Source organism: Pelobates fuscus, chromosome 3, assembly GCF_036172605.1.
Source record: "Pelobates fuscus isolate aPelFus1 chromosome 3, aPelFus1.pri, whole genome shotgun sequence".
In the NCBI taxonomy this organism is placed as follows: domain Eukaryota; kingdom Metazoa; phylum Chordata; class Amphibia; order Anura; family Pelobatidae; genus Pelobates; species Pelobates fuscus.
This window is the reverse complement of record NC_086319.1, coordinates 265,545,068-265,559,150: the sequence shown is the minus strand read 5'-3', so window position 1 is coordinate 265,559,150 and position 14,083 is coordinate 265,545,068. Positions and strand designations below refer to the sequence as shown.

The following is a 14,083-nucleotide window of genomic DNA, read 5'->3' as shown; positions in this document are numbered from 1 at the left end:
TATTTTGTCCTCTACATATGATTACAGGGATCATAGGTTACTACTACAGGTTTCTTTAACTTGGGAAAAGGGAGTACTTAAAGCTATGGCATTAATAGATTCCGGAGCAGCTTAAAGCTTTATTGATCAAACTTTTGTCAAAAACCACTCTATCCCATCTCAGCTAAAGGAGACTCCATTGGCCGTTGAGGCCAAAGATGGTAGACCTTTATCAGATCCTGTGATTTCTCGTGAAACTATACCAGTTAAGTTAACCATTGGTATTTTACACGAGGAGGAGATTTCTCTCATGCTTATCTCATCCCCTTCAGTTCCTATAGTTTTGGGGTATCCCTGGCTTAAAAAGCATAACCCTACTATTGATTGGGAGCAAGGTGAAATAGTCTCTTGGGGTCAGGGTTGCCAGAAAGGTTGTGTACAGAAAGTCTCACCATTGTGCGTAGTGGACACACCTAGTAACTCTAACAAGCCCACATAATTACAGATACCTTCCCAGTACCAGGATTTAAAGGCAGTCTTTGATAAGAGGAAGGCTGATACTTTGCCCCCACACAGGTCCTTTGATTGTAAGATTAATCTCCTACCTGGTACTATGCCTCCGAGGGGCAATGTATATCCTCTATCCACTAAGGAGAACTTAGTCTTAGAAGAGTACATTCAGGAGAATCTAGACAAAGGATTTATTAGAAGATCCTCTTCTCCAGCCGGAGCCGGTTTCTTTTTTGTAGATAAAAAAGACGGTACACTACGGCCTTGCATTGATTATCGGGGCTTGAATAAGATAACTATCCCCTAATTACCCTAATTACTGAGCTATTTGATCGCCTTAAAGGCTCTAAGATTTTTACCAAGTTAGATCTGAGGGGAGCTTATAACTTGGTGAGAATTCAGCAGGGCGATGAATGGAAAACGGCTTTCAATACCCGGTATGGCCACTACGAGTACACGGTAATGCCCTTCGGGCTTTGCAATGCCCCTGCTGTATTCCAGGACTTGATTAATGAGGTTCTTAGGGAATTTCAACATGAATGTGTTATAGTTTATTTGGATGATATACTAATACACTCTAAAGAGCCTGAGGTTCATCACAAACAAGTCAGAAGGGTATTGCACAAACTCCTACAGCATGGGTTGTATTGCAAATTGGAGAAGTGTAGCTTCGACCAATCTCAGGTAAACTTTCTTGGTTACGTTATTTCTGGTGAGGGGTTTAAGATGGATCCTGTTAAACTCCAATCTATCTTGGATTGGCCATTGCCCAAGGGACTCAAGGCCATTCAGAGGTTTATCGGATTCTCGAATTACTACAGGCGCTTCATTAAGGGGTACTCGTCTATTATTGCTCCTATTACCAACATGACTAAACAGGGTGCTGATACTAAGACATGGTCCCCGGAGGCGCTTGTTGCTTTCAGTACTCTCAAGGAACAGTTTGCCTCAGCACCGATATTAGTTCATCCAGACACATCTTTGCCTTTCTTACTCGAGGTAGACGCCTCAGAGACAGGTGTAGGCGCTATTCTGTCCCAAAGGTTAAGTTTGAATAAACCACTGCATCCGTGTGGTTTTTTTTCCAGGAAATTGTCTGGGCCTGAGAGCAGGTATGATATTGGTGACAGGGAACTGTTAGCGGTAATTTTGGCTTTAAAGGAGTGGAGACATCTGTTGGAAGGGACTTTACACCCGGTTACTATTTTGACGGATCACAAGAATTTGTCATATATAGGGGAAGCCAAGCGATTATCTGCCAGGCAGGCTCGTTGGTCTTTGTTCCTTACTCATTTCAACTATGTTCTCACTTATAGACCTGGTTCTAAGAATTCTAAGGCCGATGCATTGTCCCGCCAACATGAACCTTCTACTATGCCTGATGTGGTTTTTTCTTCTATAGTTCCCAAGCGTAATATTATTGCCAGCACTAGCATCAAGATTCACTCTCCGTTGCTGGATGAGATCAAGAAGTTACAACATCTGGCACCCGGACCTATTCCGGGGGACCGTTACTTCGTTCCTCCTAAACTCCAACTGGAACTTATGCAGTGTTTTCATAACAGTAAATTTGCCGGACATCCTGGCATACGCAAGTCATGTTCTCTGATTTCTAAAGATTTCTGGTGGCCTTCATTACGTAAGGATCTTAAGGAATTTGTCGGGGCATGTGATGTCTGTATGAGGACTAAACAACCTCATACGCTTCCATGTGGGCTTTTGCACCCCCTAGAAATTCCTGTGAAACCATGGTCTTGTCTGGCTATGGACTTCATCGTTGATTTACCGGTTTCTAAAAAACATACGGTTATCCTCACAGTAATTGACAGGTTTACCAAAATGGCTCATTTTGTACCTCTGATCAAATTGCCCTCTTCTCCCGAATTGGCTGAAATTTTCGCGAGGGAGATTTTTCGTTTACATGGGATTCCTTCTGAAATCGTTTCTGATAGAGGTTCCCAATTTGTTTCCCGGTTTTGGAGATCCTTCTGTTCTCAGCTTGGTATCAAATTACATTTTTCCTCTGCCTATCATCCCCAGTCCAATGGGGCTGCCGAACGCACCAACCAAAAGGTTGAACAGTTCTTGCGTTGTTTTGTTTCTGAACACCAGGACGATTGGGTCGGTCTGATTCCTTGGGCGGAGTTTGCGCACAACAACAGTGTTTGCGATTCTACTCGTTCTAGCCCCTTTTTCATGAATTATGGCTTTCATCCTTCCGTTCTTCCGTCGGCCTCCCCCTCCCAGGGGATACCGTCGGTTGATATTCATATTGCCAATCTGAGAAAGTTGTGGGATCAGACTCTACAAATTCTTATTCATAATTCCATGGTGTCCAAACGACACGCTGACAAACGCAGAAGGCTGGCTCCGGTATTCTCTCCAGGTGATAGGGTATGGTTGAGTACCAGGAACATCCGCTTGAAAGTTCCTTCCATGAAATTTGCTCCTCGTTACATAGGTCCTTACAGGGTTCTGTGTCGTATAAATCCTGTTGCATATCGTCTGTCTCTTCCGCCTGCTTTACGCATCCCGAACTCCTTTCATGTTTCTTTATTGAAGCCTTTGGTGTGTAACAGATTTTCCTCCACTGTGCCTTCCCCTCGTTCTGTCCAGGTTGAGGGTCAGGAGGAGTATGAGATCAATTCCATCCTCGATTCTCGGATTTCTCGGGGGAAGGTGCAATATCTTGTTGACTGGAAAGGATATGGTCCTGAGGAAAGATCTTGGGTGGTCCAGGAGGATGTACATGCTCCTCGCCTTCTCAGGGCTTTTCATGCTCGCTTTCCGTCTCGCCCCGGTTCCTTCCGCCCGGTGGGCGTTTCTGAGGGGGGGGGTACTGTCAGGGTACCTGAAGTCTCTACCTCGGAGGAGGTTAGACTTCCCGACGGCCGTTCTCTCAGGGGGGCTGATTCATCCAATCCTCACAGCTCTCTTAGTCATTCCCACGCCGGCCGCGATAACCCCGCTTCCTTTTATGACACGACGCTCAGGAGTCGACGTCATGACGGCAATCACATCCCGACCTGTCAATCTAGTTCGGAACAACGAATCAGGACTCGGCAAGGGCGGAGTCATCAATTAGAGAACCAGGGTATAAAAGAGGGATGTGTGTAATGGTTCATTGCCCTGTCGTGGTTCTAGCTTGTCTGGTTCCTCAGTGCTCTTATGTCTATTGTTCTATTTGGTTTTGACTCGGCTTGTACTATCGTTCCTGTTTACCTCTCGTGTCCTTTGACCTCGGCTTGTCTCTCGCTTACCCCTTCTCTCGGTCCCTCGACCTCGGCTTGTCTCTGACCATTCTTTGCTTTCTCCTTACGTTAGTCCGGCCATTCTAAGGTCCGGTATACGTACTCCTCTCCTGTTCGTACTCTGCGTGTTGGATCCCTGTCCCGATCCTGACAGAACCCTAGTCATACCTCTCTGCATGTGACTTGCACAGCCTTCCATAAACACTTCCTGTAAAGAGAGCCCTATTTAGGCTTTCTTTATTGCAAGTTCTGTTTAATTAAGATGTTCTTATCCCCTGCTATGTTAATAGCTTGCTAGACCCTGCAAGAGCCTCCTGTACGTGATTAAAGTTAAATTTAGAGATTGAGATACACTTATTTAAGGTAAATTACATCTGTTTGAACGTGAAACCAGGTTTTTTCTTCATGCAGGCTCTGTCAATCATAGCCAGGGGAGGTGTGGCTAGGGCTGTATAAACAGAAACAAAGTGATTGTAACTCCTAAATGACAGTGAATTGAGCAGTGAAATTGCAGGGGAATGATCTATACACTAAAACTGCTTTATTTAGCTAAAGTAATTTAGGTGACTATAGTGTTCCTTTAAGGCCTAATTAGAGAGCCGCCTCTGACCACAGTCTAGTACCTGGTATTAAAACAGTGTGCGGGCCCCGGTGCAGCTGCACTGGTGACAGTTCTGCCACTGTGTAAAGGAATGAATTGCTCTGCCAGAAGCCACTAGTCTAGTAATTAATGTAATGCTTGCAAGGCTGCTTAAAATTTAAGCTTATCCCCTCCATCCAGACAGTAATGCAAGTTTTATTGGTTAATATCATTTCAACAGTCACAAAGGACTGTTTTCGCAAAGAAAAAGTGCTTGATAGTGAAGAGGTTAATATGCATAAACGTTGTCCAGCTGCCTGGAGTGTCCCATTAGGAGGAACACAATGTTAACTTTTTCTCAATCTTGCTTATTCTAGCTAAACAAATTTTGGTTGACGTGTTAGCCCTAACATTCTTTTATAATATAGACCAACATATGCAGGTTTTCCTGTTACATACCTGGATCTTAAAATAGGCTTTTTCCATGTTAAAGGAACACTCAAGACACTGTAGTAACTTTATCAAAATTAAGTTGTTATGGTGTTAAGGGGTTGTTCCAGCACCAAATCTCCTTGCCTCTGCCCTTATGTTTTCTAAAATTCTCTGAAACAGAAGGCTCTCTGTCCGAAAGCGGTCAGCTGATGCTCTCAGCCAATCAGTGAACCCGTATTCATAATACTGGCTTATAAGAGATAAGTCTCTTACCGAGCCGGTTTTATGAATGGTGATACACTGATTGGCTGACAGTGTCAACTGACAGGTCTGTCTCAGGTAATCTGCGGCCCCTCTGCACGATTCTGCAAGAGCCTTCGGTTTTAAAGAATTTTAGCAAATGGAAGGACTAAAAGGCAGAAAGATTCAGTGCTGGAATAAAGACTTTGGTGAACAACTTAAGGTGAGCCAGCGCCAAGGACCTCCTTGCACCATAACAATTTCATAAAATTAAGTTGTTATGGTGCATAAACTGTCCCTTTAACATCAGTAAAGGCTGTGAGCTGGCATGTGAACCCAATTATTGTTAAAGCAGGTAATAAATAGCAGCAAGTCACGTAGCGATACCCTGCCTTCCAGCTGCTAATCTGTCACACAGGACTCCCAAATCCAATATTTGTTTATTGTTAACATTATTAAACAGGAGGGAGGGGATAAGAGCTAGGGGTTTTGCCTTTCCTTTACTGCTAGAGAATGGGATTGCCACATGTCCAATTTAATCATGTTTATAGAGAAAATGCATACTACTTCAGTGCTGCATTGGGTGAAAGACCATACTTGTCAGTTCAGGGTATATCAAGGATATCAGTAATATATTGCTTTTCCATCTTAAAATGCTAAGACATTGAAAATAAGTGACATATATAATAGTGTCCTATTGTGTTTTACTCCCCACCTCCTATAGACTGTAAGCTAATTTGAGTCCTCTTCAACCTATCATTCCTCTAAGTTTTCTTGTAATTGTCCTATTTATAGTTAAACAACCCCTCCTCCCCCCCCCCCCCTTCCCCCCTATAATATTGTAAAGCACTAAGGAATCTGTTGGCGCTATATAAATGGCAATGATAATAATAGTGTTCCTTATTAAGAAAAAAAGGTACATTTAAAGATCACATTGCAAGAAATAAACTGTCAAACACTTTCCATATGTTACGCTCCCAAAGACTGCAAGCGTTCATGACTACATTTGCAACACACATGTTAAATATCATGGTAGAATAAATTATCCACATCCTGCAAATAAAAATATAGAAATCCCTAGTTAACCTAGCTAAACCTCTTCCAATGGGAACTGTGAGCACTGATCCTCTGATATAATTTAGAGCACAGTACTGAGATGCCTGACAGCCCAGCCAGTTTCTCTAACATCCTTCAAATAAGAGACAAGGGGTTGAGACAGTGCTTTTCAGTGGGGGTTCAAACGTTAATTAACCAATTATCCTAAGAAATCGAGCATATGGATCATTATCCTTGCAAGAGATTTATTGATGGGGCATTATTTAATTTAATTTCCTGCATTTTTAATATATAATCTGGAATAGTGCATCAAAAAATCCTACCTGGAGTGCCTCTTTAATGTAAAATGTAGCAGGGTTTCAATCTGTATGTAGCGCACAATCAAACTGACAATTAACAGAGAGCAGTCTAAATGAATAGACCTAAAACCAACAAATCGATTTTCTTTTTCATAAAGAACAGAGCTTTTGGTGGCCTTATTTAATTGTAGATTCTCAGAAAACATTTAATCTGTTTGACTATAATTGTTGTCCTATCTTTTCAAGCAATGGGTTGCATTCAGTGAATTGACAATCCACTTGGTAAATTAAAAGTAAATCTTTAACAATCTGTACAAATTACAAGCATATTAAAACTTAAAGGGACACTATAGTCCCCAAAACAACTTTAGCTTAAAGGGACACTCCAGACACTTCTGCCCATTGGAGTGGTCTGGGTGCCAACTCCCACTACCCTTAACCCTGCAAGTATAAATATTGCAGTTTTCATAAACTGCAATAATTACCTTGCAGGGTTAACTCCTCCTCTACTAGACAGCCACTAGAGGGACTTCCGTGTTTATAGCTCATAAAAAGTGTGCTATAACGTTGCTGGACGTCCTCACGCTATGTGAGGACCTCCAGCGTCGCTGAAATCCCCATAGGAAAGCACTGAAAGCCGGCAGCCGCGCATGCTCAATAGGTCTCCCCCTGCCAGATGACGTCGGCGGGGGAGGAGCGTGGGCGGACCCTGACCCAGCGCCGATGGACATCAGCGCAGGATACAGGTAAGTCACTGAAGGGTAAACCCCTTCAGCAACTTGGGATGGGGGGTGGGAGGGAAAGGGGACCTGCAGTGCCAGGAAAATGGTTTGTTTTCCTGGCACTGGAGAGTCCCTTTAATAAAGCCCTTTTAGTGTATAGATCATGGCCCTGCATGCCCCTGCAGTCTCACTGCTCAATTCCCTGACAATTAGAAGTTAGATCACTTTTGCTCGTGTTCATGCAGCCCTAGTCACACCTCCTCTTGCTGTGAATTGCACAGCCTACATGAAAAAAATGGTTTAATTTTCAGTCTAATGTTAACTTATATTAGATGTATTCATCTAACACTAATGTGTTCCTCTGCCCTCCCACTCGCTCCCTCCAAAGGAGTTTTCTAAGAGAACTGCGCAGTGAGACATGCAGGGGCATTATCTATAAACCAAAACTGCTTCATTAACCTAAAGTTGTTTAGGTGACTGTAGTATACCTTTAAAGGAATTCTCCAGCCACCATGACAACTACAAGTAGTTAAGGTGCAAGGTGACTTCAGTTTTTGTCAGACTGTGTTCAAATATTTTCAGAAACTGCATGGTATTGATACGCTATATTGCAATCATTACAGCAGAACAAAGAATATGTTTTATGTAACACACAATAGACTACAGGAGGAGAGCATGACTCTCTATGTGTTGTATAAATCCATGAAACAAGATAATCTATAGCCCCTCTAATACAAATTGTTGTTAACTGAAGGTGCTATGTGTAATTTTCCCATAACAGCTAGATCCTGAGAACTTCATCTAAAATCATAACGTGTGTATGTTCACCAACTACAGATAAGCAATCCGCAGACACTGCCTTGTAGGTCGGATTTTTTTTCTCAATTAATTTACATGAACATCCTTTCAATGTCATCACATTACATTTAAACAATATTGTAAGCAGGATATCATATAAAGCTATAATTTAGTTAGTGTAATGATCATTCTTGGAGCCCTAGATGAATGATACTCCCCTTAAAGGACCACTCTAGTGCCAGGAAAGCATACTCGTTTTCCTGGCACTAGAGTGCCCTGAGGGTGCCCCCACCCTCAGGGACCCCCTCCCGCCCGGCTCTGGAAAGGGGAAAAGGGGTAAAACTTACCTTTTTCCAGCGCTGGGCGGGGAGCTCTCCTCCTCCTCTCCGCCTCCGTTCCTCCCCGTCGGCTGAATGCGCACGCGCGGCAAGAGCTGCGCGCGCATTCAGCCGGTCACATAGGAAAGCATTCATAATGCTTTCCTATGGACGCTTGCGTGCTCTCACTGTGATTTTCACAGTGAGAATCACGCAAGCGCCTCTAGCGGCTGTCAGTGAGACAGCCACTAGAGGAAATAGGGGAAGGCTTAACTAATTGATGAACATAGCAGTTTCTCTGAAACTGCTATGTTTATAAAACAATTAGTTAACCCTAGCTGGACCTGGCACCCAGACCACTTCATTAAGCTGAAGTGGTCTGGGTGCCTAGAGTGGTCCTTTAATGCATGGCTTTAAAGTTTGTACATATCTTTGCTACAATCGATAGAAACGGTCTTAGTTAATTGAAAAGTTAGTTGTTATTTACAATATTCTTCGTTTTGTGTAGTCAAAAAACAGTTTGTTGTATTATTAATTTGGAATGTTCTGCTTGTTTCAAATGTTTACATCCTTGCATTTGGTAAAAGAGTAGGACATTCCATTTTAATACAGCGTCTTTCAAGACTGGTTTGTTGTGAAATTTTATTACATTATTGGTCGTTGAGGAGCTAATAGCCATCCATATACCTCAGTATTTATTGTCAGCATGAGGAAAAATACAATTTGTTGAAATAGGTGTCCAAGTCATTCTATTACATGACTAAATCCTACCTCTGAATCACAAGGTAATCGGTGGGACTCAAACAATATCAGCAGGAGCAACAGAAAGTTAACCAGAAGATCTCTGAAAGGTATACTTGTGTAAGGTTAAGTTTCTTCTTTTAATCTGATATGAAATGCATGTTTTTGCCAGAACTGCAAAACAACTTGAATCCGTGATCTGTTAGGGTTATCACCTTGTTTTGTTTTCTGGTTCACACATTTTACACCATGCTTGTCAGTGATGGGCACATATTGGTGTCTAGCTTGTGTCTCTTAAGTAGACAGTGAGTCTCACTGAAATTATATGAGAGATTCTAGTGTCAGACACAAGTGTCAAATACAACAAGTCTACAGAGAAGAGTATGCAATGAATGTCAGTTACAGTTTGCATAACAAAGGGACAGAAGAAGAGATTTGTTTTTATGATGACTGAATCTTGTGCATTGTGGACAGTGACAGTGTAACACTAATTCTCTCAATATGATATTAAATTCTATAAATTCTACTAATATTTCCCCCACCGCTTTATTTTTGATAATGTGACTATTATATGTACACTTACTGTAACTACTGTTTTTGTATGTTGTATTCAATATAGTGTTGTGCACTCAGTCATTATAATTTATTGCCTTCCCTTTTAGGTAAAATAAAATGTAATCCAGAAACATAGATCTGTGTGCCATCTATTTAACTTAAGGTACTATTAGCCTGATGCCAAGAATCTAATAGCACCACATGTTGTTCGTGATAAAGGGAAGTGAACATTGATATCTTGCTTAGACAAGTGTAGGTGCACTTTTTGAATTCATAAAATTGATTATTATTAATATTGATATAGTGCCAACAAATTCTGCAGCGCTTTACAATGGGTGGACTAACAAGCATGTAATTGTAACATCTCTGATTCAATACAAAATATTTCAGTCTATGAGCTCATTCGCTCATAAAAAGCTGCCAACACATTGTAGTGATTCTCAATAAGAGTATCATGCAGCACATTGCCTGATTTTCCTATATTCACAGACAGGTTTACTTATATCACCTTATATTATGATGCGATTACCCTCTCTTGCCCTTTATACCAATAATCATTCACTAACTAGATATGGCAAGAGTGTTTTAGTTATCTCTAACTACCCTCTTTATTATCCCTCACATTCAGGTTTTTTTCCAGTACTTGATGCCTACACCTAAACAAATATTGTTTGTATTCCTGTTTATTTTTTCCCATGTAGAACATCTTCAACCTGGCATTTCTTTGAAAGCACCTGAATCTATAAAGAACATGCTCCTGGAAGACTCACAATCCCCCCTTGCAATACCCCCAGGTGCTACCAATTTGTGAAATTCTGCATAGTCTCCCCATTTCATTAATAATCAGATTCATTTATTTTACACCTATGCAGTGATTTGTCTGTGTATATTTGAGGGCGTTTTAATAGCCTCTGCTACATATTCAAATTTGTATTAATTGTTCTATCTATCCTACAGTTTTAGTAATACTACCAATATTTTATTATAGCAATTTGTATTTTGTACTTTATTTACAATATTTACAAGACACCTGTAGAATATCTTCATAACAAGCCATGGCTCTACAGACCATAGTTTGTTTAGTTTATATGCAGTTACGTTATACAGAACTCTGGAGGTTAAAGTCTGACTGGTGTATTTTCTTACATCTCTTGCAGTGGTAAATATCTACATAGTGTTGCTCTAAAGGTCTCTAGCTGAGTAAAACTAACGTACAGACGCTCCATTAGAGTTCATGGTTTAATAGAGGGATGTGTAAGCAGAGCAATGTGGTGACAGAGAAACGTCTGTATGAGCACTTCATCAACGAGGAGTCATTTTCGTACTGTTGGTGGGAGTATTCATCTCATCATCACTGTGGTCAGAGAGTGACAAGTCTGGCAAGGTGCTCTGTGTCATGTATGTCCTGGTCTGCATTGAACACTCTTGGTTTAGGATGGCCTGGAAGACAAAAGTAGTTTGCATTGCATAACAAAATCCAATATCTATATTTGATTATGGCATCTTTGAAACTGTTTGAGTATTTGAAACATGCTCATGAATATGTGACAATATACTTTGCAATGCAACATTATATTCTGACACCAATAGTTTGGAAAATACCTTCTATGTCAACATTAAAGGGACACTATAGTCACCAGAACAACTACAGCTTAATGTAGTTGTTCTGGTGAGTATAATCATTATATGCATGCATTTTCAGTGTTTACATTGCCCCTAGGGTGCTTCCTGGCTCAGTGCTGCACACTGAGAAAATAATTTTAAATAGCATAATCTAAGAATAACCAGACCAATATACTTAATTTTCATGGAAGTTTCCCATTTAATGGCATGGTGCCACATATTGGTGCAGTATAACTGTGATTCTCTATATTTTAAAATGGATTAGAATCACAGACCTGCCAGTTGTATGTATGTAGAGGGGTTATTATGTGAAGGGCTTTTAAAAGGTACATAAATCAAAATTTGAGTTGCATTAAAAACCTTATATGAGTAAATAACTCTTAGAGGGATACTGTAGGCAACCAGACCACTTGTGCTAATTATAGTGTTCTGGGTGCAATGACCCTTTTGCACTTAGTGCTGCAATGTAAAACATTGCAATTTCTAAGTCTTCCCACAGTGGCTGTCTACCAACAGCCACTAGAGAGTTTCCTGAATCGAAACGGACCTTTGGTCCTGTATCTCACGCTGGACATCCTCATTATCTGCCCTGAGAGGGGCTGGCCATTGAGGCTGACAACCCTTTCTTTGAATAGCCCTACCACATCTCCACCATTCTGGACATTACAGGTGATATAATTCACAAACTTAGGATACCACACTCACACTTAGGAAATGATTGGTTATCAGGGCTGGGGTTGGCAAAATCCAGTTTAGTAGATAAAATAAATTAGGTCCAGGCACTCAGGATTGTTGCAGGAAGGCAGGGTCATTGTTACAAAAACTGCAAAATTTTGGCCTACACATAGGCCTTTATTAAGTTTGATAAAGGCCTCTGTTTAGGCCGAAACATTGCCGTTTTTGTTACAATAAACCTGCCTTTCTGCAGCAATCCTGAGTGCCTGGACCTAATTTATTTTATCACCGGTGATGTGACTGGCACAACCCTAATATATACTGTTGTTGGTAGGCATATTACTATAGTAGCACGCACAGGGTTTACCAAATATAATATGGATGCAAAAATGTGGTAAAGTATAGACTGGCAGAGCAGCATGGGAGTTATAGTTCTACAACATAAAACGATAAAAGATATACATCCTGTGGTACACTTGCTCCAATTTTTAGTAACAACATAACTTTTCAGTTGTTTTATTTATAATGCTTGTATGTTGTGGCTGAATCATTGTATCCACACATGAGTAGAGAAGTTGAGCTTGAATCTAATGTTTTTTTTATATAGGAACACTCCACTGCCCATATAAAAAATAAATATAAATCACTGTTTAGTAGATATATCCCAAATGAAAACAAGCAAACATTATATATGCATGTTTTATAGGGGTATATCTAAAACCTACAATTCTGTTGCCTTTGCAAGCTCAAGCCCTTTCTAACCCTGCCCAGACTTTCTGTGGCTGTCCAATCACAGACTTCTCAATGCAGCTCAATGAGAAGTCTTTGCAAGGCAGGAGCTCTGAGCAATTGCTGCATCTTCAGTTTAGCGCCACTGAGCTAAAGAAACAGGAAGTAACAGAACCTGTTGTCTGAATGAAAGCCATAGGGTTGTAACCAGGTTAATTTATAAAAATTTCAATTTTTATTGAAAACTGCTCTTTTTACAAAATGGAAAAAAAAGTGGACACTCCAGACCCCTGAAGCTAAAGTGCTTCAGGGGTCTGGAGTGCCCCTTTAACCCCTTAAGGACCAAACTTCTGGAATAAAAGGGAATCATGACATGTCACACACGTCATGTGTCTTTAAGGGGTTAAGGGACTGATTTATGCAGAAAATCACAAGGCACAAAGAAGTAAGCAAACAGGTGATTATTATTTTTTTAAAATGAAACACAGAAAAACAATATAGTGTTCTCTTACCAGTTTCTCCTCTTTAGCTGGTGGGTTGCGCAGTAAGATACAAAGTGGAGAGTAGAGAATGTTTAAAATGCCAACAATCACCATTAACCAGGAAAACCCAATTGCTTTTGCAATGGCTCCACCGGAGGAGGGGCCTGAGGAAGTAAAATAAACATCCATGAGACCTGTATTTAGCTTTATAAACTTCATGGCACGAAGATATTTAGATATGTTTACATAAAAAAAAATTAAAAAAAACTTCATTGTATGAATGATTTTTAAACGTAAACGTATGCCCTGTGAATTAAAATACAGGCTCCAGGAAGAGCAGTGAAAGTTGCATAAAAATGGATTCCGGCTGTCTAAGAGGAATGTAAAAAAAATGTATCCGCAAAAATTCCCCCTGTAAACTGTAATGGTGACTGCTGTAGATGAAGCATTTTGAAAGATACTTTCAGATAGCAAGATCTTTTCAGGAGAGGAACGTTTTTGGTGTTGATTCTCAGAGAATGCTACGTAAAAGAACATTTTCATGATTATTAATATAACATTACCTTCTTTGTGAATATTCACTCATATATAAAATTGTGTGAGGAACTGTCCCTCACACAGAAATGTTCTCCAACTCTACCAGATTATCATTAATTTTCTTCTAATCCCATAAATTTTCTAAACTTTGCATGAAGTTGGTGACTTTGTGTCTCATTGTGTTCCACAGTGTAAAGGAGACACAATTTTATAAACTGAGATGCATAACAAAGAAAAGTCTATTGTAAAAATGGAACATAAAGAGCAGTCCATAGATGTTTGAACAATGATTTAATTGAGAAAGTATTAAAGAAACACTCAAAGTACCATGACTACTTAGGTCTGTATGTGCACCTTTTGCTATCAAACCCCTTTGCTGCCAGGGGTGTAACTTCATATTGGGAAGCTTCAATGGAGTATCATTAGCCAGTTTGAAACAAGGGTTCTGTGTTGTCACGGAAGCTCCCGAGCCACAGCGTGCTGGAGAGGCATAATAGCTAGCTTCCTACCCACAGACTATGGGCCTGATCACAGACTTTTAAATGATATAAAGGATG

General features: G+C 40.6%; 1 protein-coding gene across 1 annotated transcript in view; it reads right to left on the bottom strand.

Annotated features, from left to right (window-relative positions):
• Positions 1–10,166: 10,166 nt before the first annotated feature.
• SLC18A1 (solute carrier family 18 member A1) overlaps positions 10,167–14,083 on the bottom strand; it is a 31,383-nt gene continuing 27,466 nt past the window's right edge. Inside the window, exons 15-16 of the mRNA XM_063445523.1 lie at positions 13,020–13,153; positions 10,167–10,920 (exon numbers count right to left, since the gene is read on the bottom strand). Of these exons, the coding sequence (XP_063301593.1) occupies positions 10,783–10,920; positions 13,020–13,153 (272 nt within the window). The 3' untranslated portion in view covers positions 10,167–10,782. The remainder of the gene's footprint in view (positions 10,921–13,019; positions 13,154–14,083) is intronic.